Source organism: Hibiscus syriacus, unplaced genomic scaffold, assembly GCF_006381635.1.
Source record: "Hibiscus syriacus cultivar Baekdansim isolate YM2019G1 unplaced genomic scaffold, ASM638163v2 tig00117021_pilon, whole genome shotgun sequence".
Taxonomy (NCBI): Eukaryota; Viridiplantae; Streptophyta; class Magnoliopsida; order Malvales; family Malvaceae; genus Hibiscus; species Hibiscus syriacus.
Window position 1 is genome coordinate 1,437,107 of NW_024063527.1, and position 24,626 is coordinate 1,461,732.

At 35.9% G+C, this 24,626-nt stretch overlaps 1 protein-coding gene across 2 annotated transcripts; it reads right to left on the reverse strand.

Moving 5' to 3' along the window:
• Positions 1-2,800: 2,800 nt before the first annotated feature.
• Positions 2,801-24,626, reverse strand: LOC120195810. Of its 2 annotated transcripts, none has more exons than XM_039197747.1 (2): positions 17,118-17,138; positions 2,801-3,775 (listed from the first exon to the last, which is right to left on the reverse strand). In XM_039197747.1, exon 2 carries the CDS (start codon positions 3,756-3,758, stop codon positions 2,910-2,912), a length of 849 nt encoding a protein of 282 aa, XP_039053678.1. In that variant the 5' UTR covers positions 3,759-3,775; positions 17,118-17,138; the 3' UTR covers positions 2,801-2,909. The 2 variants fall into 2 exon arrangements, with proteins under 2 accessions (XP_039053678.1, XP_039053677.1); XM_039197746.1 differs by lacking the exon at positions 17,118-17,138 and adding an exon at positions 24,591-24,626 and having other exon boundaries at positions 2,802-3,775.

Genomic DNA, 24,626 nt, shown 5'->3' on the forward strand with positions numbered 1-24,626 from the left:
CATCTCAAGCCTATTGGCTATGGAGGGACGTTATAAATTCTTTTTACAAAGAGGATGACTTTGGTCACTGCTTGAGGAAAAACTTCAAAGTGCAAGTGGGGGATGGAGAATCTATACTTCTTGGTGGGATATTTGGCTGGAGGAAACTCCGTTGAAGGAGAGATTCCCGAGGATTTACGCGCGCTGTCTTGGAACAAAAATAGCAGGGTAGCTGATTTCAGCACGAAAGGAAGATGGGGTTGGTAATGGAACATTCCCCTACGAAGAAGGCTGCAGGATTGGGAATTTCCGCAATAAGAGAATCTTATTTTACGGCTGAGTGAATTTAGATCAAGTGATATGGAGTCTGATTGGTTAGCAGGATTGGGAATGGGGAAGTAGTGTATACAGTAAAATCTGCAGAGCCATGTTAGCTAGGCAGAAGAACAAGTGCGTTGAATGGAGTAAAGTAATATGGTAGGGATTCGCTCCACGAAGAGTGGAAATTTTTCTTTGGCAAGTGGTTAATGGGGGGAAGGCAATTACGGATTCCTTGTGCCCGTTATGCAAGGAAGAAAATGAGACAGTGCATCACCTCTTTATAGGGTGCAAAGTGGCAAAGGATATATGGTGTCGAATTCTGAGGGTTTGGAAAATTAGTACAGTATTCCCAGGTGATATATCTCTTTCTTACTTTCTTGGCAAAATGCAACTCATGTCCCGGTTCTGAATCCGACGTGGAAGATCATGCCATTTGAAGTATTTTGGACAATATGGAAGTTTCAAAATGAGGTGGTTTTCAACAATGCTTCCATGGATACTTTACAGGTTCTCTTTTTGACAAAGTTTTGAGCAGTCTCATGGTTCAAGGTCTGCTATCCAACGCCATCGGTCCCCTTCGATGTTTTGGTTAATGATTTGTCTTTAGCCGACAGTGCCTTCTGTTCGGCCACTCAGATTACAGTGGAAGAAAGGTGGTTACTACCACCACCTGGATTCATTAAGGTAAATGTGGATGGGACGATGTCAGATTCTTGGAGTGGAGGCGGTATTGGTGGGATATTTCGTGATCAGAATGGGGATTGGCTTTATTCTTTTTCAATAGCAGTAGGGCAAGGACCACCGGTGCAAGCAGAATTGTTAGCAATAAGACATGGTATTTATACTTTTCTCGAGATGGAATGCAGCAAGGAAAAGAGGCTGATTGTAGAAGGTGATTGCAAGACAGCTTTAGAATGGGTGAAAGATCCCCTGAAGTGTCCTGGCCCCTTCTTGAATCTGGTTAGAGGTATTGAAACAATAGTAAAGGAACGGGCAATTGTTCTTCGCCACGTCGGGAGGAGTGTCAATGTTAAAACAGATGAATTAGCGAAGCAGGGGATTGGGTAGGAAGGCTAGTAAGAGGGAGGAAATTCTCTGGGGTCATTTTTTGTGTTTTGAGATTAGGGAAGGTTGTTTTGTTGCTTTAGGTTGTTGGTAGTTTGTTCTTCGTATATATTTGGTACTGATGTAAATGATTTAACGTTGAAATAAAGTCTAAGGTACTATTTTTCTCTTTCCGTTACTTTTCGGATTAATCCAAAATAATCCGAGAAGCATGAAGGGGAAGGGGTTTTTTTTAACGAGACCTCCAATTCTTATAAAATATATATATATATATACACACTGGAAAATACAATGATGTAATGCTTGCCGAGATGAATTTAGATTTAACAATTAAAACATTATGATAAAAGATAAACGCAACATGAATATATCGATGTGTATGAATCGATTAGTTCAACATTTTAACCACTAAAATCAAAATGGATCTTAACTAAAAATGTTACAAAACTACATGAACTAATTTATTTCATTCGTTAAAGGAATCGTTGTTGTTCCTAGAGGTCACGAGTTCGAGCATCAGAGACTGTAACACATTAATTGAACATTCATTGTCAAATGATTAAGAATATTTAGAACATATACTACTTTGTAGTCACATTCTAATTATATCTAAAATCAAGTGAGTCGATTTGAATCATGGATTAACAATACATATATAATTAATGATGTTAGGCAAAAACTCCAAAATCAAAATCTGAATAATCCTTCTTATAGGATGATATTTATTTATTAATTAAAAAGTTTAAGAGTTCATCATGTCTTCGAAGTAAACTCAAATCAATAATATCGTCCATACTTTTTAATAACACTAATTTTGTTATTTGATCAATATTGACCAATACGATACTGATATGATACTTAACAATATTGATCTGACCGTCCACATGTGAAGAATGACGTGATTGAGAAGTTGAATTGAGTTTTTCTTAATCGACTTCGAAGGCTCTAGTGCTAATATATGAAGAGAATGCAGGTTTTGTTTTCTGTAACCTTTTTTTACATTATAAAATTGGTTACAATGCCGGTGTTCTGATGTCACTATAAATCCTCTTCCCCTCGAGTATTCTTATTAGCTTCTGATAGAATCCACATCATTCTTAGTTAAGTGAATCAATTTCTTGTTTTTTGATTCACATAATTTTGTACACGTGTTTCTTAAGCTCCATTTTTTCTGACGATGTATCCTACCAATTCTTAGAATTGACAAATGCTAAAACCCATTTTTTGATACTTGAAATATTCTATCAACTCTAAAAGTGTTGTTATTGTAACATATGCTTCATAGTTCATGTGACTAAGAAGTTCTATGAATCATAATGGTTCAATGGAGTAAGCTATCCTTGAAAATTACTAGTTTTGAGTTAAAAAAATACGTTAAATATACGATCAATTCGAAGTAGTAAAGCAGCCGGTTATGGCAAATTGATTAAGTTTCAATTTGACCCAGGGTCAAGCACAGGAAGCCTGCAATGTAGACTGATCGATTTATCAGTTTGATGCGTACCGGGAATGAAGAACTGAAATATCACGGTCAGACAAGAGCCCTACGATGCGATCCCGTAAAACGTACAGTCCGGCTTCGCCAGCTGACATTGGATGCTCCTAGAAAAGTGCTTTACACTCACTTGAAAATGCTGTGCATCTCCCCTCGAAATCGTCATCTCTGACCGAGTCCGAGCACTCAGATTCCTATCATCAGATGGAGCTTCAGCTTGTTCTCCAATAACCAACAACTTACGAAACTCGGAACCAATCGTGACCAGAGTTGTTGAGATTTGCACATGTAGATCTCCATACTTGCTTATAGACACATTCAACAAATCACCAACATGCTTCATCCGTTCCACAAGGTTCTGCAACTGATTCAAGTCTGGAACTTGAACCAGAGTCTGAGGTAGATCTTGTGCCAGATCAAGTGCAGTTTGAAGCTCAAGCACTTCAGCCCTAGACAAAGGTTTCGATATCGGTACATCCTGAACGACAGCAGACTTATAACCCTTGGTTTCAAAGGTAAGAAAAGGCATTGGCTGAGTACAGTTGAGGGGCAACTTCTTGACCAACTTAATTTGGAGACGGTTGGCAGTAGGTCCGTTACCAAATTCAGTACAGATGCTTACACTACTTCGAACAGCACGAAGCAAAAGGGATACATCAATCGCAAAAGCGATGCGGTCCTCATTCTGACTCGAGATGCGATAGTCATCAAAGAGAGCATGCTTGCGAAACTGTGCAATGCACTGAACCCCATCGCCATTGAGAAGGTTGTGAAGAAAGATAGCATGGTCTCGGGTAAGAAGTAAGTGGCATACCTTGCCCATTTTGTCAAAGGCTGATAGAAACCTCTTTTCTAAGAGGCCCACTCCATGTTCGGTCAGAAATGCCTTAAACTTCATATCAACCTTCCACTTTTCTAGCAAAAGGGTTAACTTCGTTCGTACTTAGTATCATGTATTATTTTTTAATAAACCAAGGTGCTCATAATACTTTTAAACCATTTACAACAAACATATACATTGTAGACGCAACTGTTCAAGCTTAAGACTTCAGGAGAGAACAATGTCGAAACGATTTTTCCTTAAAAGTGAGACTTTGAAAACCACATTAATTCTTAATTATCCTCTTTTTAATTTAAAAATAAATGTGATTTAAAAGACCTCTCGTTTCGAAAAATTTTGGATTTTACTTACCATCGAAAAATACGGTTCGACGAGTCGCCACCAATCTTTGATTAGGGAGTGATTGGGCACCAAAAAATAATTGTTACTTTAAATAAGAATTAATTTTAATTAAAACAACAAATTGAGGTATGCGTTACCAAAAAATGAGTTCGGGAGTCGATTACGTGTGGGGAAGGATTAGCACCCCCACAACGCCCTAAATCGGTACCTAATCGATTAATTAACGTCTTTGCAATGAACTTTACAAATTCGAATTTAATTTAATTTTTGATCCCGTAAAACAACAAAAAAGTGAATTTTACAATATTCAAAAACACTCAAATAAATTAAATTAAAATTACCTAGTCATTTTAGAAAGATAAAGAATGTTCGATTATTTAAAAATATCGAGACAAGATCTTATATGAGTTGTAACAATCTTTTCTCGATAAATTTAAATAAACGAACATTTCCTTTTCTTTCGTTCCCAAATTTTAGGTGACGAATCAATTTTTAGTTTCACTTTCGGGATACACTTTTAACTTAAAATTGTCATAACGGCCCTCTAATAAGTTAAGACAGACCACTCAAGACAATTTTAATTTAAAAGGATATTACCCTTAGTTCGATTATGTATTATGTCGAGTTATGCAAATGAGGTTACCATGCATTAAATAAATAAACAATGCAACAACCTAGATCTAGATGAACATGCGAGTACAAACATAATATTTACGTGTTCATATTTAAGACAACGAATATAAATCATGCAATACACTTTCATATATAAAGATTGTACACACATGGTAAAGATTATGTTCAATTCCTAATATGGTAATAAATATACCACTACGAATATATAAATGTGTATGAGGAAGACAACAATATAATGATTGAAACAAAAGGTAAGCAAGTCTAAGGTTAAAATTATGCACTGAACAAAAATAAGGTCATGAATCACAAATAATTAGATTTCAAACATTATGATTAAAATACAACCATAGACGCATGTAGGACTAGAATATAAATTTCAGAAATATCATGTCCAGAATACAAACAAGTGAAAGTTTACAATCCCAACATTAGGACCTAAATAAAAAGACTGGAAACTAATGACCAGAATAAGCAAAAGCAAGAATTAAGACCCTAAGCATAAACATCATTTTTCTACAAAAACATTCAATAGGGACAGAAACAAAATTATTCAAAAAAAAAAGAGTCAAAGAATGGTTCATTCAAAATTATAAAAACTACAAGCACAATATTATCAACACATTAAAAATGCACGTGCACCATATAATTTCAAAACTTTTGAATCACAAAACAGTTCCAGACCTGTTAACAGATTAAGGGTGCGTTTTGTCACCTTCTCGCCAGAACGAAAGCTGTCGTCCACCGCCACACTCGGGCGATCGTTAACGCCGAACTTCGAGGGAAGCTCCGCCTCAATATCGGGAGCTTGAATATGGCCTTGGTTTTGCGAGAAACGGTTTTCAAATCCACAGAATGGTCGATAAACGTCTCATCTTTTCCTCTCGGATTCGCTATCGACCACCGTTAAATTGGCGTCATTTTTAACTATGTGGTTCCCCTCACTATAACGGAGTCTTCAACTGCTCGGATTGTCGGATAGATGTCTCAATCCCCTGAACGGTGTGTCGGCCGAAGGAAAGAGCGCCCCTCTTCTCTCTTTTATTTTCTCTCTGTTCTCACCACCACTGCCCCAGCTCCCCTTTCTTGTTGCTATGCTCTCTGGATTATTGATTTTCAAATGGTCCTCTCCCTTGTTTTTTTGTTCATCCTTCCTCTAGTGGTCGATGAATAAAGATTACTAATGACTTTTGTTTTTTGTTTTCTTTTGTTTCCGTGTGTGATCTCCCTTTTCTCATTTTTTTGGTTCTGTGATCTTCTCCTTTTGGTCTCTGTTTTTTGGATAAAAAAAACTGATTCCTCCCTCTCTTTCGTTTCCAGTAATTTTTTATCAATAAAAACTGACCCACTTTGTTTTGGTTAACTCCCGATAACCATTTTTTCGGTTTTCCCGGACTTCACGTGGACTGGCTTAGATGATAATGTTATTGGGTCATTGGGCTTGCCTTCAACGGATTAGGTTCTTCTTTAGGCATGCCATTGCTTCGGGTACGCTCCGACATAACCCCGGACAAAACGTATGTCTACAGCTGCCCCTCTTTGCCCATTCTTTTGCTAACAAGAATAGGACAAAGATAAAAAAGATAATGTGTTTTTATCCAGTTCCATCTTTGGGCTTTGGAACTTGATGAGGGATTTGCTCCCTCTTTCTTTCAGGAAGTATAGAACTCGAATAATCTTTTGTAATCGGGTCTGCTCTCTATTACTTCAGAGAGTATGAGACTCGAACAATCTTCAATAATCATGTATGCTCCCTATTTCTTTAGAGAGTATAAGACTCGAACAATCTTCAATAAACGGGTTCGCTCCATCTTTCTTTCAGGAAGTATAGAACTCGAATAATCTTCTGTAATCGGGTCTGCTCCCTATTTCTTCAGAGAGTATGGAACTCGAACATCTTCTTCTTACGGGTTCGCTCCCTCTTTCTCTAGGGAGTATGGAACTCGAACATCTTCATCTTACAAGTTCGCTCCCTCTTTCTCTAGGGAGTATTGAACTCGAACATCTTCTTCTTACGGGTTCGCTCCCTCTTTCTCTAGGGAGTATGGAACTCGAACATCTTCTTCTTACAGGTTCTCTCCCTCTTTCTCTAGAGAGTATGGAACTCGAACATCTTCTTCTTACGGGTTCGCTCCCTCTTTCTCTAGGGAGTATGAAACTCGAACATCTTCTTCTTACGGGTTCGCTCCCTCTTTCTCTAGGGAGTATGGAACTCGAACATCTTCTTCTTACGGGTTCGCTCCCTCTTTCTCTAGGGAGTATGGAACTCGAACATCTTCTTCTGCTTTACTACTTTCTTGTGAAGACTTTTAGATGATTTGCTTCACTACTCTCTCGTGAAGACTTAAGTTTGATTTGCTTCTAAGGTCGAACCTGAAAATTAAACATTATCAATCATTAATGTGTGCTTGAAAATTTGAAAATCATTATACTCAAAAATTTAGAATTTAAGAGAATCTTTTCGAATTCATTTCTCTTGTGAGAGCTTGTCTTGCCGCAACTAAATGCGAGAGTCTTCCTTGACTTGACTGTCATTTGAACCTCTCACTTCCTGGGACATTGAATCGGTTAATAACACCTCGCGCGCATTTCCTTTTCTTTGTACTCGAGAAATTTTACTTTTTCTCCTACATCTGATAGTCTGATGGTTTGCTCCAACACTCTTTCGAGAAGGCTTAAAAAGGATATGCTTCACTACTCTTCGGTGAAGGCTTAAGATGGTTTGCTTCACTACTCTTTGGTGAAAGCTCAAAATGGATTTGCTTCACTACTCTTTGGTGAAGACTTGACTTTGCCCCAATCTCCTGTGTACAAGTCACTTTAATCGAGTGATTCCTCTCTTCATACACGAACATCTCTGTTTTTCTTCTATATCTTATGGTCATCACTTTAGAGTAATGCTTCTTCTGTGGATTAGACCTCTCAATTCTTCAGGGTATGTCTCTCTAAATGCGATTCCTTGTATTTGAGGTTTGAAATCTTCCTTTCGACTTGTTGGCCTTTTGACATCCTGCATCTTCTCTTTTCACTGGAAGATCTGTTAAAACCATGTGTTTATGCATGAAACACGAACACGAATGCAATTAAATGTATTAGTGTAATGCATTTTGTTTTATGCAAACGATGTTCCCATGAATGCATAAATGTCGATTCCATCTTCATTTGACTTCAAAGTGATGAACTTAGTCTTCTTATACTTGATCATTCCTATATACCCGTGTAGCAACTCATAGTTTCCAACTTTCATTTTTGACGAGCCCTCTGATCTTCTTCTATCTCCTTGTCGTCTTTGTTATCTATCTTTATTTCGGAGAAAGTGTTTTTTCTCTCAACTTCTTGCTATGGTCAGAAGCATGATTGTGTTGCCCCGTTGTTGGAGACTATGTACATGACTGCGCCAAACTCCACAAAGATCAATGGGATAGTAACATCTATTCTGCTTTAACTCATATCACAAGGAGGATTTATCCCAATTTTTCATGTCACCACGTCATTTCTCATTTTAACCTTGGAGTTGCGTATGACAACCTTCATCTCGGATAATAGAAACAATACATGATCGCAACATTGATTCAGCATCATATTTACTGGTTCGTAAATCATTTGTCAACACATTCATCTTTTCTTGTGGCTTCTGCCCATATCTTTTAACTAGAGAAGCTCTTTGCATAACGTCCAGTGTTTTTGTACGGGATTACAAGAATACCAAAACTCAATGAAGATTAAAGTGGGATGTTTCGGCTCGCCAACATTTATGCATGTGAAATCACCAGAATAATGCAACTGATGATGGACAAAATGATCATATATGGTAAACTCTACTGTCATTGTTTCACCATTTTCATTCTTCATACATTTTTATCCCCTTGGAACCATTTTTCATTTCAATGATCGTTCCACAGGTCTTCATTGGCTTCCAAAGATGCCCCATAATAATACCTCTAACTGGAACAAGCCTTCACTAATGCCGCAACATTATCTTATTCAGGTAAGAGCCTTCAAAATGCCCCAACACCTCAAATTATAAGGCTCATTTTCAATGCCTTCTTGGTCTGAATCTTATCATCTCAACATGATATGGGTTCAGTCGTACCCCGACATTATCTCATACTGGTACGGGCCTTCAAAATGCCCCATCACCTCAATTTGTAAGGCTCATTCTTCATGACTCCTTGGTCCAAATCTTGTCATCTCAACATGATGTGGGTTTAGTCATGCCCCAATGCGGGTATTCATGGCTCATTTCGTACCAAAATCTCTTGACTTTGAATGCTCAAATTATCATGCCGCTACACAACAGTGTTGTCAAATAGCTTGAGGGCTTTTCTTCACGCTGTCATTGACACTTAAGAAATGATCAACCCTTCTAACGCAATGTCTTGCTTTTTGTTATGAGCTGATATATGTGTGCCTCTCTCTTCAAATAAAGTGATTATCTTATTCTTGACTGGTCACACTCTTGCATTTTTACTATGCACTGGGATATATGCCCCTTTCCCATATGGTGATTATTTGCTTGACTGGTTACTGACAACGTCACAAATAAGTGTTACAGCTCCATTCCTCAGTCCTTCTGATCTCTCGGACTATTTTCTTTCAACACTGTGGAATGCTTCATGTTCTGGTATCGCTTATTCTTTATTCAATGGAGGCAAAAAGAGAATCGTCAGCCTCAAGGACCTTTCACATTTGAGACTATCATGTTTGAAAATATTTTTCCCTTTTCTCTTATTTTAGGGATCAAAGAATGAAATAATTTTGTAAAACACTGCCCCTTAATTCAGGCTCACAATTGAATCAGACCATAAACAAGAGTTCACGGAATATCAAAAGAATCAATAGCTCTTTAATATTTTCAGGGTTATAGCTCTTTGACAAGTGTCAAAATTGAGGGGTTGGCTTCCTATTTTTTAACGTTTCGGCCAACAAACTTACATTTCTTTCTCGGTCCTTGTGAACATCACAACATGCCCCTCCTTCTGGCTTGGTATTTTAATCGGATACGGACAAAATGGTGCAACTAGCATAATCAATTACTAGACTTTCTAGAACACTTCTATTTCAGTTCTCTGAAATCTTCCATTTGTTCAAGCTTCGTAGACTCCTCTAACAAAAGCAGTACAGAAATATCGATCTAAAAATGAAATTTCTGAGTGCTCGTGTGAAATTGACTATAACAGGTGTTACTGGACTCCTTTAGTCCATCTTTACCGAAACTCCTTATTTATAAAATTGATTTAATATGCCATTGCCTGGCTAACTAAAATCACCTTTATTGTAATTTGCCTTTATCGGGCTAGCTGAAGGGTTCATCTCATCACAAAGTCTTTGACTTGGCAATCACAGTGGAGCATACACCGAATTGCCAAGTACCCAATCAAGGTCATGGTTTGAATATAATATATTCATAAAGCCAGAGCTTTTGAGTTTCCTCTATAACCAATTGCTTTAGCAGAATAGCTCAGCTTTATTGTATACACATAATCATTTTTATCAGGCTAGTTGAATTCTATCCATAAAGCCGGGGCGTTTAACCAATTGCTCTAGAGGGACAACTCAAGCTTTATTATATACATATAATATTATAATCTAGGTATACGGATCCAATTTCTTAAGCTTGTCAAGAAGAACCTGTCATAGTCTAGGTGTTGTTGAAAGTCAGAAAATCTCATCGTTAGAGTTCAATTTCCAAGCAACTGACATGAACTAGATTCACCTATTCAACTATTCCATCCGTAAAGGTTATAATCATCATTGAACATCGTCAACAAAAGTATGATCTAGACAGTTTTGTAATGTCATACACAAAAGATGCCCCATGTTGTCCGCTCCTATGCATACCTGAATACCAAGCCTATGGTTCATTCCATTATGATAGAAGAAGTCTATATCGGTCCCTGCAATAAAAATGTATGGTGTTTGATTGTATCTTCTGGGGATAAGGTCAAGGTCTTTGTTTTATCAGGTTTCAACCTTGCCATTTTGTCAAAAATTTATAACTCTAACCATTAAAGAGCTTTTAATTCAATTGATATTCAAAGAATTTCAAATCATGAATTTGATTCAATGATTACCATTCTTAAAGTAACATGAGTTCATTTAAATATCATTATAAAACAAACTGAGAAATGATGAAAAACAAGTTCAAACATGACGTTGCAAATGGGAAATGCGATTATGGTGGAGCACAACCTTCACTTGTTCAACCAAAAGGCCCTACTTTCCCTAGAATGGAGGGTGCCCCGTTGGATTAGAGTTTTCATCCTCATTATCTCCCCATATCTCAATCATTTCTCGTGTCAGGACTCCTTTATCAACGAGATTTTCTATCTCTTCCATCAACGGTATGCACTTGTCAGTGGGATGACCTAATGCCCCCATATGAAAATTACAAGCACTATTTGGGTCGTAGCCAAAAGCGGATGAGCTAGTTTTCATTCTTAATGGCCTTGGAGTGAGGTACTGATTCTTGATTAAAGGGGATAACAAGTCAAAAATGGGCACTTGAAAAACCTTGAGGGTCGTATTTTCTCAAGACATCTTCTGCGGCCAGTCTCGGACTACCTCTCCTTTAACTTTCTTCTTGTCATTTCCCACTTCTATCTTCTTTTTTAGCGTTAGCGAGGTCTCAAGAGTTGAGTCTTTTATCTCTGCTTCACATATCTCGCTTTCCTTGATTTTATTTTTCTCCTTTTCAACACTCTATTTGGCATGTACTTCACTTGTTTTAACCCCATCAACTTCATTCTGGCGATTAATTTTCAACTGCTGAGCATCCACCTCTATAACTCCATGAGCCAAAAGATCTCGAACCTGTCGCTTGAAGTTGCTACAATTCTCGATGGAGTGTCCTCGGGCTCCAGTATGATATTCACAAGTGATATCCTCATTATACCATCTCGGATAAGGGGGCAACAAAGGCTTGGCCAGACGTGGGACAATCAGTTGGGCTTGGAGAAACTTTGGATATATCTGGCTATATGAAAGCTCTTTTGATCCCACTTTCTCCTTGCCATTATTATGATCATATTGAAGACCTTGTGACTGACCACTGGAACGTTCGCTTTGAAGGCTTAACGTTTGACCAACATCTTGGGAGAGACATTGATTTGTAGATCTCTCTTTATCGACAAGTTTTGAGCTTTCGGGGAGCTTAAGTTTTCCATTTTCAAAGCATAACAACCCTTCCGTGATGAAGTTTTGAACTTTAAATCTCAGGATCGTACATTCTTATGTAGAGTTGCTAAACTCTTGAGAATGATAACCGCATGATCTTTTGACAACTTGCCAGTCTGGACGCAAATAAGTGTTGCGCCTCGGAGGAAAAGGCTTTAAGAGCCCACTTTCAAAGAGAAAGGGTAACAAGTCTGAATATGAGATCGGAATCGGAATCAGATGTGTCATCTTCTTCTTTTTTCTATTCTTTTTGGCCTTCTTTACTGACATTTGAGCCTCATCTATGCCTCTTTTCTTTGAGTCTAGCTCCACTTTCGTATTAGAAGTTTCACCCTTAACTTCTGCTTTTCCCAATATGATCTCCGTAGCATTTTCTGGAATCATACTTGATTTTTGGAGTTAACTTGAATTACCACATCCCCTAACAGGTTCTTGATCAGTTGCTATCATCATATTGGTTGCACCACTAACATTCAGATTCTCACCCGAAGTCTTCATCTGTTCTTGATCATTTGCTATCATCACATTGGTTGCACCACTAACATTCAGATTCTCACCCGAAGTCTTCATCTTTTCTTGTGTAATAGGGTCATCTGATGATTTCTCCCCATATATCACTGTAATCATCATGCTCATCAACTTGGACATCTGTCCCCTGGATTCAACTTGGAACTTCCTTGCTTCATCAATCATTTCTTGTTGGGTCCTTACGAGCTATTCTTGAATTCTCTCGATCTTACTAACTCGTGCTAAGATCTCATTCATTATTGTCTATCTTTCCAGAAACACGTCTCAGGGTAACTTCAATTTAATTTCAGAGCTTCTGCCACATCATCCTTCACGAGTTACTCTCATATTTTCATGATTTATGCATGTAAAAATGCTTAAATTAAAGCGATGTGAATGCAAATGTGGATGCAAAAATGCAAATGCAAAAGGTGTTAATCCCAAAAGTGACCACTATAGAACAACCTTCATTTAGACAACAAGATTTCATTACACCATGTAATAAAAATACAATTGTGATTCTTCATTTTCTTGGACCATACTCTTCATGGAATCTGGCATTGCATCTCCAAAATGGTCGGTGTATTTTATCACATTTGATGAAATCAATTGTCCTTGAATTGAATCTTGGGATCTCCATCTCCACTTTCAATGGAAAGTGCTCTTCACGTCTTTGTGAAGGGTCTTCTCGTCCTTCGCATTACTACATTTATCTCCTAAGAGAACATCTTTAGGATATCCTTCTTCATGAATCGTTCTTCAGTCAGGTTCAAATTTCTTCATTCATCGGATGTCCTTCTTCATGAATCATCTGAACGCCTCTGGATCTCCCGATTTTGATTACATATTTAAGAATTTCTTGCCTCATTATGACCAACCTTCTTATTAGTCAATCACTTGCGAATTAACACCTTTGGATGACATGAAGATGCAAATGCGATAAATCTCAAAAATAAAATAGACATAAAACAAAAAAATGGGTTAGTAGTCATAAGATAAGCAACAAGATAATAAGCACCGCAAACTTCAAATAAAACCTACCCTCACATGCTGACTACCCAATCATGCTTAGTAGATCCTATCCAACATGATATCTACCCCCATGCTTTTGTTATTTGCAAAAAAAATCCTAACCGCATGATATCTAATTCGCATGCTTGTTCGAAAAAAATAAACCTAACCGCATGATATTTAGTTCGCATGCATTTATTCGAAAAACGAAAATAAATGACTCAAAAAGCTTTTCCTTGTGTACCCTCCTCACGGGACTCTTAAGGTTCGTGTTAGGCTCGACCTAAGTTCGAGCTCTATGTTCACTATATGCTGGGTTCGGTTCTAAAGTAATATGTTCTCGAATTGTCCTTGCCGGTGCCCCCTTGGGCTGTCGAACCCTCAATCCTAGCTCATCACAGGCTTTAGGGGATCGAGTTCAATTTCGAGGGAACACACCTCCTTATGTCCGTGCGGAGGTGAATACCATCACGAGGACCATGAGGCGTGAGCTCCAGGAGCGATCCACTATCCCATGCGGAGGTGAAAACCACACGAGGGCATAGTCTCTCACTCCTACTTAATTAGGATGGAGCGGGGTTTTAACTCATGTCATGAAAATGCAACTGTGCAATGTGTGAGGAAAAGCAAAAAAACACATAATAAAAACACTCAAAAATCAGTTCTCAATTCACAAATAATCTGAAACCATTAGCAAACAGATCAGTACAACTATTTAATTGTTAATCGAATTAAATTAAAAAAAAACCAAAATACAAACAAAACTTATTAAAAACCAAACAAGGGATCAAAAACCAAATTAAAACAAATTTATAACTTTCAATTGCAAAGACAATTAATTAATTGACTATCGGCCTGACTTTCTAAAAAATGTCCCCAGCGGAGTCGCCAAGCTGTCGAAACGATTTTCCCTTAAAAGTGAGACTTTGAAAACCACATTAATTCTTAATTATCCTCTTTTTAATTTAAAAACAAATGTGATTTAAAAACCTCTCGTTTCGAAAAATTTTGGATTTTACTTACCATCGAAAAATACGGTTCGACGAGTCGCCACCAATCTTTGATTAGGGTGTGATTGGGCACAAAAAAAATTGTTATTTTAAATAAGAATTAATTTTAATTAAAACAACAAATTGAGGTCTACGTTACCAAAAAATGAGTTCGGGAGTCGATTGCGTGTGGGGAAGGATTAGCACCCCCACAACGCCCTAAATCGGTACCTAATCGATTAATTAACGTCTTTGCAATGAACTTTACAAATTCGAATTTAATTTAATTTTTGATCCCGTAAAACAACAAAAAAGTGAATTTTACAATATTCAAAAACACTCAAATAAATTAAATTAAAATTACCTAGTCATTTTAGAAAGATAGAGAATGTTCGATTATTTAAAAATATCGAGACTAGATCTTATATGAGTTGTAACAATCTTTTATCGATAAATTTAAATAAACGAACATTTCCTTTTCTTTCGTTCCCAAATTTTAGGTGACGAATCAATTTTTAGTTTCACTTTCGGGATACACTTTTAACTTAAAATGGTCATAACGACCCTCTAATCAGTTAAGACAGACCACTCAAGACAATTTTAATTTAAAAGGATATTACCCTTAATTCGATTATGTATTATGTCGAGTTATGCAAATGAGGTTACCATGCATTAAATAAATAAACAATGCAACAACCTAGATCTAGATGAACATGCGAGTACAAACATAATATTTACGTGTTAATATTTAAGACAACGAATATAAATCATGCAATACACTTTCATATATAAAGATTGTACACACATGGTAAAGATTATGTTCAATTCCTAATATGGTAATAAATATACCACTACGAATATATAAATGTGTATGAGGAAGACAACAATATAATGATTGAAACAAAAGGTAAGCAAGTCTAAGGTTAAAATTATGCACTGAACAAAAATAAGGTCATGAACCACAAATAATTAGATTTCAAACATTATGATTAAAATACAACCATAGACGCATGTAGGACTAGAATATAAATTTCAGAAATATCATGTCCAGAATACAAACAAGTGAAAGTTTACAATCCCAACATTAGGACCTAAATAAAAAGATTGGAAACTAATGACCAGAATAAGCAAAAGCAAGAATTAAGACCCTAAGCATAAACATCATTTTTCTACAAAAACATTCAATAGGGACAGAAACAAAATTATTCAAAAAAAAGGAGTCAAAGAATGGTTCATTCAAAATTATAATAACTAAGAGTACAATATTATCAACACATTAAAATGCACGTGCAACATATAATTTCAAAACTTTTGAATCACAAAACAGTTCCAGACCTGTTAACAGATTAAGGGTGCGTTTTGTCACCTTCTCGCCAGAACGAAAGCTGTCGTCCACCGCCACACTCGGGCGATCGTTAACGCCGAACTTCGAGGGAAGCTCCGCCTCAATATCGGGAGCTTGAATATGGCATTGGTTTTGCGAGAAACGGTTTTCAAATCCACGGAATGGTCGATAAACATCTCATCTTTTCCTCTCGGATTCGCTATCGACCACCGTTTAATTGGCGTCATTTTTAACTATGTGGTTCCCCTCACTATAACGGAGTCTTCAACTGCTCGGATTGTCGGATAGATGTCTCAATCCCCGGAGCGGTGTGTCGGCCGAAGGAAAGAGCGCCCCTCTTCTCTCTTTTATTTTCTCTCTGTTCTCACCACCACTGCCCCAGCTCCCCTTTCTTGTTGCTATGCTCTCTGGATTATTGATTTTCAAATGGTCATCTCCCTTGTTTTTTTGTTCATCCTTCCTCTAGTGGTCGATGAATAAAGATTACTAATGACTTTTGTTTTTTGTTTTCTTTTGTTTTCGTGTGTGATTTTCCTTTTCTCCTTTTTTTGGTTCTGTGATCTTCTCCTTTTGGTCTCTATTTTTTGGATTAAAAAAAAACTGATTCCTCCCTCTCTTCCGTTTCCAGTAATTTTTTATCAATAAAAACTGACCCTCACCCCACTTTGTTTTGGTTAACTCCCGATAACCATTTTTTCGGTTTTCCCGGACTTCACGTGGACTGGCTTAGATGATAATGTTACTGGGTCATTGGGCTTGTCTTCAACGGATTAGGTTCTTCTTTAGGCATGTCATTGCTTCCGGTACGCTCCGACATAACCCCGGACAAAACGTATGTCTACAAACAACACTCCCTTTAATCACTAATATCATTCAATAGGTTATAGTTCCATGTAGTTCAGAAGACACAATCACAGAAATGCCTTTCAAATTCTATAAATACATTGATAAACAGGTGCGTCCATAAATGGTTATCAATTTATATGATAATAGTTAAAACCTTATTGCAGAAAAATTTCGATCATAGTTGACGATGGAAGGACTTGAGTAAAGGCATAAATCTGCATTTTTAAAACTAGGGAAGTTTTATCCCAAACCCATTTTATATGGAAAATTAATACTAGCAGCTTTCGACGGTAAATGAAATACATAAAATTTCCAGAATCATTCGACAGAGAGCTTAAAAAATCTAGAAGAATAATAAAATGATCTGATAAGAGTTATTTTGCTACTTTTAAGTATAATTCCAATTCTTCAAACTCTTCCCATCTAGCCCTTTAACCTCATGTTTGAATACTTGTTATCTTTTCCTATTGATGCAGAACCCATGAGAATATGGTAGCAGAAAGAATAAGAATTGGTTTCCTTCATTTTCTCAGGAAACAAACGGAAAGATATGGGGGAGGGAGAGCTTACCTTTTGCGAAATGGAAGATCGCGCCAATCTTTACGGAGTGCTAGAAATGCAGGAGGGAAATTAAACCAATAGCAACGCAATTTAGGTCATACATTCGTAATTTGGTCCAATATTTTATTAATACAAAAATCATTGAGTATACGAAAAATTAGATGATCATTTTATAAATTTTAATAATTATAAGATTTAATAAAATAATAATCTAAAATTAAAATATTATTTTTGTAAATTTTAATAATAGAATACTCGATAAAACGACTATTTATAAACTGGAGACATATTTATGTACTTTACCCATAAAATATTTATTCATTCATTAATTTACAAAGAGAAGTCGTGTTCATATTGAAGGCTCTAGTTTTTTACATTTGGTTTTTTTTTATATTTATATTTATTATTATTATTATTATTATTATTTATTATTATATATTCCAGGCTCAAATTACAACCCAAACATGAGCCCAATTCTGGCCCAACTGAGTAAACCCATCAGAAACCTTAAAACCCAACTAGGGTTTTCTATCCTAGTGCTGTCGCCGCTTTGCTTCTCCACCGTTGGATCTAGCATTGATCCAACGGTTCAGATGGTTCCAGCAGAAACCCTAGGGTTATGATACCATAGGGCCACATGGCCGCCGTTCGTCAGCCAGCCGACACCTTCAATGCCAGGTGACCCAACCAGCAGCTGCCGACGCCTTGCTACCTTGACACCACCTCATCAGAATGCTCCAGAAGCATCCCGAGGTCATACACGTCGCTGCTCTAGAGGTGAGTCACCACTGGAAGTTTGGTGACTCACCAAAGCTTCCTCTATTGACTGGTCCGACGAGAGCCTCTTCGAGACTATATGACCACACCTGCAAAAAGAAAAAAAAAAGAGACAGAGAGCAACGAAGGCAGTAACCAACAGACCACAGAGAGCAACGAAGAGATACCGAACAGACAACAGAAAACAGAAAAAAAAAATAATATTAACCCTCAGCAGCAATCAAAACAGAAAGAAAGAAAGGAGAAAGAACTTACCGAAAAAACCACGCGGTGACCGGAGATGCTACGTGCCGACGAAACATTCGAAATACCCGAAGGTATTTTCATAGATTTGCTCCGATCAGGAGCTTTTTAAGAAAAACGGTCACCGGAACCGTCATTAGGACGGTCCGATCTACGTTTTGGTAAAAAATAAAATTTTCCGGCCATCGGATGCGGTGGCCGGCGGCAAACGACTGCCGACTGATGGCCAGCCTTCCTCCGATTGGAGGAATCTAGAGAGAGGCGAGAGAGAAATCTCTCTCTCAGTTTAAGAGAGAGAAGAGAGAAATGAGAAATGAGAAATGAGATGCTGGCCCTTCGGGCCAGCCAGCATAGGGTATTTATACCCTCTCTTAAACGGCGTTGTTTAAGGGAGGACATGTGTGTAATTTGGTATGGGTAAAACCCTTTCCGCAGCCATTATAATTTTATAACCTTATATTTTAGTCACTGAACCCAATTTTAGATCTTTATAATTCGGTTCTTTAATTTTAATTTTATTTATTTTAGTCCTTTATATTAAATAATATATTTAGGATAAATATCACATTTAGTCCCTCATAGTTTTATAAATTTTATTTTAGCCCTGAATAAATAATTAAGGTTAAATTAAAATATTAGGATATAGATTTCTTAATATTTTGAATTTGATCTTTTATTTTCAATACTTTATATTTTGATCATATAATTTTAATTTTATTTATTACATTGCAATTTTATTTTATTGTTATATATTTAAATTAATTATTATTATTATTTTAATCATATTAATATATTATTTGATTAATTTTATAAAAAATTTTATAACAATGTTTATTTATTTTTTAATATCAAAGAAAAGGGCAGTCTTAAAGCAACTAGATGTCTGTTTTCTGATATTTTTAAATAAATAAATATTTTACTTTTATAAATTGTATATATTAATCTATTTTTTTAGATAAATGTTTTAATATTTATTTATTTTTTAATATCAAAGGAAAGAGCTGTCTTAAAACACCTAGAAGCTCTTTTATGATATTTCTAAATAAATAAATATCTTATTTATATAAATTAATAAATTTACTTAAAATTATAGTAATAAATTTAAATTAAATATATTTTGAATTTTAATTTCTAATAATAAGAGACAATTTATAATTAAAAAGTACCAATTTTGGGCGTTGTAGGGGTGCTAATCCTTCCCTAAACGTAACCGACCACGAATCCCTTTTTATTATTAAAAAGAATGAATTTTTGGTTAAAACGCAGATCAGTTTATCTTTTAATCGATGTTTTCTTAAAAACTCTTTTAAAAGATGATTTTTTAGGTATTCGACCTACCTAACCCAAAAGGCCGATGGCGACTCCCAAAATATTTTTTTTAAAAAAAATCAAAATCATTAATTTATTCACATTATTTTCCCGCCAAGTAAAAAATTCGTACCCGGACGAAAACCGGTTACGACAGCTTGGCGACTCCGCTGGGGACGGTCTATCTTTAAAACCAATTATTAATTGTCTCTATCAATTAGAAAATTAAAAATTCATATATTTAATTTTTAATTCTTTCTTTTCAAAATTTTTATATATATACTTATTATTTTCATAATATTTATATGTTATTTTAATTAATGCTTTATTTTCAAATATTAAATTTTATTATTTATTTGTTAGAGGTTTGAATATTTCTCCTCACACACAACACTTGCTTTGCATAACATAAAGCTTTCTAATCAAGCTTGTCCTTTTTTAAGTGGGAGTGAAAGCGACGTCTTCGTGAGAGTTTATTCTCCGTGTCAGACCTAGCAAGTAGCTTTTGGGGTTCATATGCTCTATGTCTTCGTGAGAATTTATTCTCCGTATCAGGCATAAAGAAATATATTCCCTCGAATTGAACTCGATCCGCTTAAGTCTGTGATGGACTAGGATTGAGGGTTGACAGCCCAAGAGGGCATCAACAAGGACAATTCGAGTACCTTTACTCTTAGAACTGAAAACCTGCATATAATAAACCCTAGAAACTCTCCCGATCTGAAATCATGCCAGTAGGTATACACAAAGGAAAAATAAGCTCTAGCTTTTAATTTATTTTATTTCCTTTTCTTTTTCCTGAATAAATGCATGCGAACTAGAAATCATGCGGTTAGGTTAAATTTTCCAAACAAAGCATGGAACTAGAAAGCATGAGATTATGATTTATACCTTGATAAATAGAATTTTTCTTTCCATTAATTGGTACTAATTATTCAATTTTTGTTTTCTTATTTTTCCATGCATGTTACATTGTTCTAATTTGTTTATATTCTTTTGTCTGCATTACATAATCATGACATAATCAAAAGGTGTTGACTTGAAAGACTGTTCATCAAATTGGAAAGAAATCGTAAATGGACAAAAAGTTTTATGATCAAACAAAATATGATGTGGCTAAGGAAAAATATCCTGAAGAAACTACGAGGATCGAGGGAAGTTTTGTACATAGAGAATCGGTTATATTAATACCAAAAGTATTACACAAGGATCCTACCAGATTGATACCAAAAGCAGTCTATGGTAAGAACATCAATCAGGGCATTCAGAGTAGTGGAGGTTTTTATGAAGCTCAAGCATGTTATTTGAAGGACTTGAACGACCAAAACAAGAAATTAAGCACATAAATGAAAACCATGCATGAAGATTTTCAGAAGATCAGTCAAACCTTTCAAAATGCTGGCCTAGGAAGTACCCCAAAAGAGTGGATAACAGGGGTCACCAAGCTGAAAAAGAACTGCAACATATATGAAGATCTTGTTCAAAAACTTCTTGGACAGAAAGGTTCTCTTACAAGGGAAAATGAGCAACTCCGAGAAGTGACACAGAAGATGAAAGAGAATGTCATGGAAGAAGTTGCAGTCCAGACAAGCAATATGTCCCTTAAGCTAGTAGACTAATTTGGCTTTGGAGAAATTAGGAATGAAATATATCCCTATATGTAAAGTTTTGTTTGATGTACCGAAACTTTTACGTTCAATGAAATCTGTTCTAAGATGATCACTCTTGAGTAACACCTTTTCATACATGCATTTGTATTTTGCATTTGTATATTTTTACGTTTGTATTTACATTTACATTTTTAAATTTACATCATGCATTAAAACATATTTAATTAAATAATAATGTTTATTTATTTTCAATATCAAAGAAAAGGGCAGTCTTAATATAATTGGATGTCCTATTCTGGTATTTTAAATAATTTACATTTACATTTTTACATTTGCATATTTACATTTGGCATCTTTGCATTTGTAATTTTATGATTGCTTTTGTATTGCACAATTTGTATTCTTATTATTACATTCACATATTTACATTTGCCTTTGGCATTTTTGCATTTTTATGTCATAATACATTAAAACATTCATTCATTAAAATAAGGATTTCAAACGAAGTGATCTTGGTTTTTCCTTGAAGCAAGAACGTTCAGCACTACACAAGAAAAATGTCTAAAGAAACTGAAGATAGGCTATCCAAATTTGAGATAAAGCAGAAAGAAATACAAGAGGAATTGAGGAGCAAGTTGGCACAAATTGAAGTTAATATCACAAATTCTCATATCGACCTAAGTTCGAGCTCTATGTTCACTATATGCTGGGTTCGGTTCTAAAGTAATATGTTCTCGAATTGTCCTTGCCGGTGCCCCCTTGGGCTGTCGAACCCTCAATCCTAGCTCATCACAGGCTTTAGGGGATCGAGTTCAATTTCGAGGGAACACACCTCCTTATGTCCGTGCGGAGGTAAATACCATCACGAGGACCATAAGGCGTGAGCTCCAGGAGCGATCCACTATCCCATGCGGAGGTGAAAACCACACGAGGGCATAGTCTCTCACTCCTACTTAATTAGGATGGAGCGGGGTTTTAACTCATGTCATGAAAATGCAACTGTGCAATGTGTGAGAAAAAGCGAAAAAACACATAATAAAAGCACTCAAAAATCAGTTCTCAATTTACAAATAATCTGAAACCATTAGCAAACAGATCAGTACAACTATTTAATTGTTAATCGAATTAAATTAAAAAAAACAAAATACAAACAAAACTTATTAAAAACCAAACAAGGGATCAAAAACCAAATTAAAACAAATTTATAACTTTCAATTGCAAAGACAATTAATTAATTGACTATCGGCCTGACTTTCTAAAAAATGTCCCCAGCGGAGTCGCCAAGCTGTCAAAACGATTTTCCCTTAAAAGTGAGACTTTGAAAACCACATTAATTCTTAATTATCCTATTTTTAATTTAAAAACAAATGTGATTTAAAAGACCTCTCGTTTCGAAAATTTTTGGATTTTACTTACCATCGAAAAATACGGTTCGACGAGTCGCCACCAATATTTGATTAGGGTGTGATTGGGCACCAAAAAAATTTGTTATTTTAAATAAGAATTAATTTTAATTAAAAAAACAAATTGAGGTATACGTTACCAAAAAATGAGTTCGGGAGTCGATTACGTGTGGGGAAGGATTAGCACCCCCACAAAGCCCTAAATCAGTACCTAATCGATTAATTAACGTCTTTGCAATGAACTTTACAAATTCGAATTTAATTTAATTTTTGATCCTGTAAAACAACAAAAAAGTGAATTTTACAATATTCAAAAAACACTCAAATAAATTAAATTAAAATTACCTAGTCATTTTAGAAAGATAGAGAATGTTCGATAATTTAAAAATATCGAGACTAGATCTTATATGAGTTGTAACAATCTTTTCTCGATAAATTTAAATAAACGAACATTTCCTTTTCTTTCGTTCCCAAATTTTAGGTGACGAATCAATTTTTAGTTTCACTTTCGGGATACACTTTTAACTTAAAATGGTCATAACGACCCTCTAATCAGTTAAGACAGACCACTCAAGACAATTTTAATTTAAAAGGATATTACCCTTAGTTCGATTATGTATTATGTCGAGTTATGCAAATGAGGTTACCATGCATTAAATAAATAAACAATGCAACAACCTAGATCTAGATGAACATGCGAGTACAAACATAATATTTACGTGTTCATATTTAAGACAACGAATATAAATCATGCAATACACTTTCATATATAAAGATTGTACACACATGGTAAAGATTATGTTCAATTCCTAATATGGTAATAAATATACCACTACGAATATATAAATGTGTATGAGGAAGACAACAATATAATGATTGAAACAAAAGGTAAGCAAGTCTAAGGTTAAAATTATGCACTGAACAAAAATAAGGTCATGAACCACAAATAATTAGATTTCAAACATTATGATTAAAATACAACCATAGACGCATGTAGGACTAGAATATAAATTTCAGAAATATCATGTCCAGAATACAAACAAGTGAAAGTTTACAATCCCAACATTAGGACCTAAATAAAAAGATTGGAAACTAATGACCAGAATAAGCAAAAGCAAGAATTAAGACCCTAAGCATAAACATCATTTTTCTACAAAAACATTCAATAGGGACAGAAACAAAATTATTCAAAAAAAAGGAGTCAAAGAATGGTTCATTCAAAATTATAATAACTACAAGTACAATATTATCAACACATTAAAATGCACGTGCAACATATAATTTCAAAACTTTTGAATCACAAAACAGTTCCAGACCTGTTAACAGATTAAGGGTGCGTTTTGTCACCTTCTCGCCAGAACGAAAGCTGTCGTCCACCGCCACACTCGGGCGATCGTTAACGCCGAACTTCGAGGGAAGCTCCGCCTCAATATCGGGAGCTTGAATATGGCCTTGGTTTTGCGAGAAACGGTTTTCAAATCCACGGAATGGTCGATAAACGTCTCATCTTTTCCTCTCGGATTCGCTATCGACCACCGTTTAATTGGCGTCATTTTTAACTATGTGGTTCCCCTCACTATAACGGAGTCTTCAACTGCTCGGATTGTCAGATAGATGTCTCAATCCCCGGAGCGGTGTGTCGGCCGAAGGAAAGAGCGCCCCTCTTCTCTCTTTTATTTTCTCTCTGTTCTCACCACCACTGCCCCAGCTCCCCTTTCTTGTTGCTATGCTCTCTGGATTATTGATTTTCAAATGGTCCTCTCCCTTGTTTTTTTGTTCATCCTTCCTCTAGTGGTCGATGAATAAAGATTACTAATGACTTTTGTTTTTTGTTTTCTTTTGTTTCCGTGTGTGATTTCCCTTTTCTCCTTTTTTTGGTTCTGTGATCTTCTCCTTTTGTTCATCCTTCCTCTAGTGGTCGATGAATAAAATGATCTGATAAGAGTTATTTTGCTACTTTTAAGTATAATTCCAATTCTTCAAACTCTTCCCATCTAGCCCTTTAACCTCATGTTTGAATACTTGTTATCTTTTCCTATTGATGCAGAACCCATGAGAATATGGTAGCAGAAAGAATAAGAATTGGTTTCCTTCATTTTCCCAGGAAACAAACGGAAAGATATGGGGGAGGGAGAGCTTACCTTTTGCGAAATGGAAGATCGCGCCAAACTTTACGG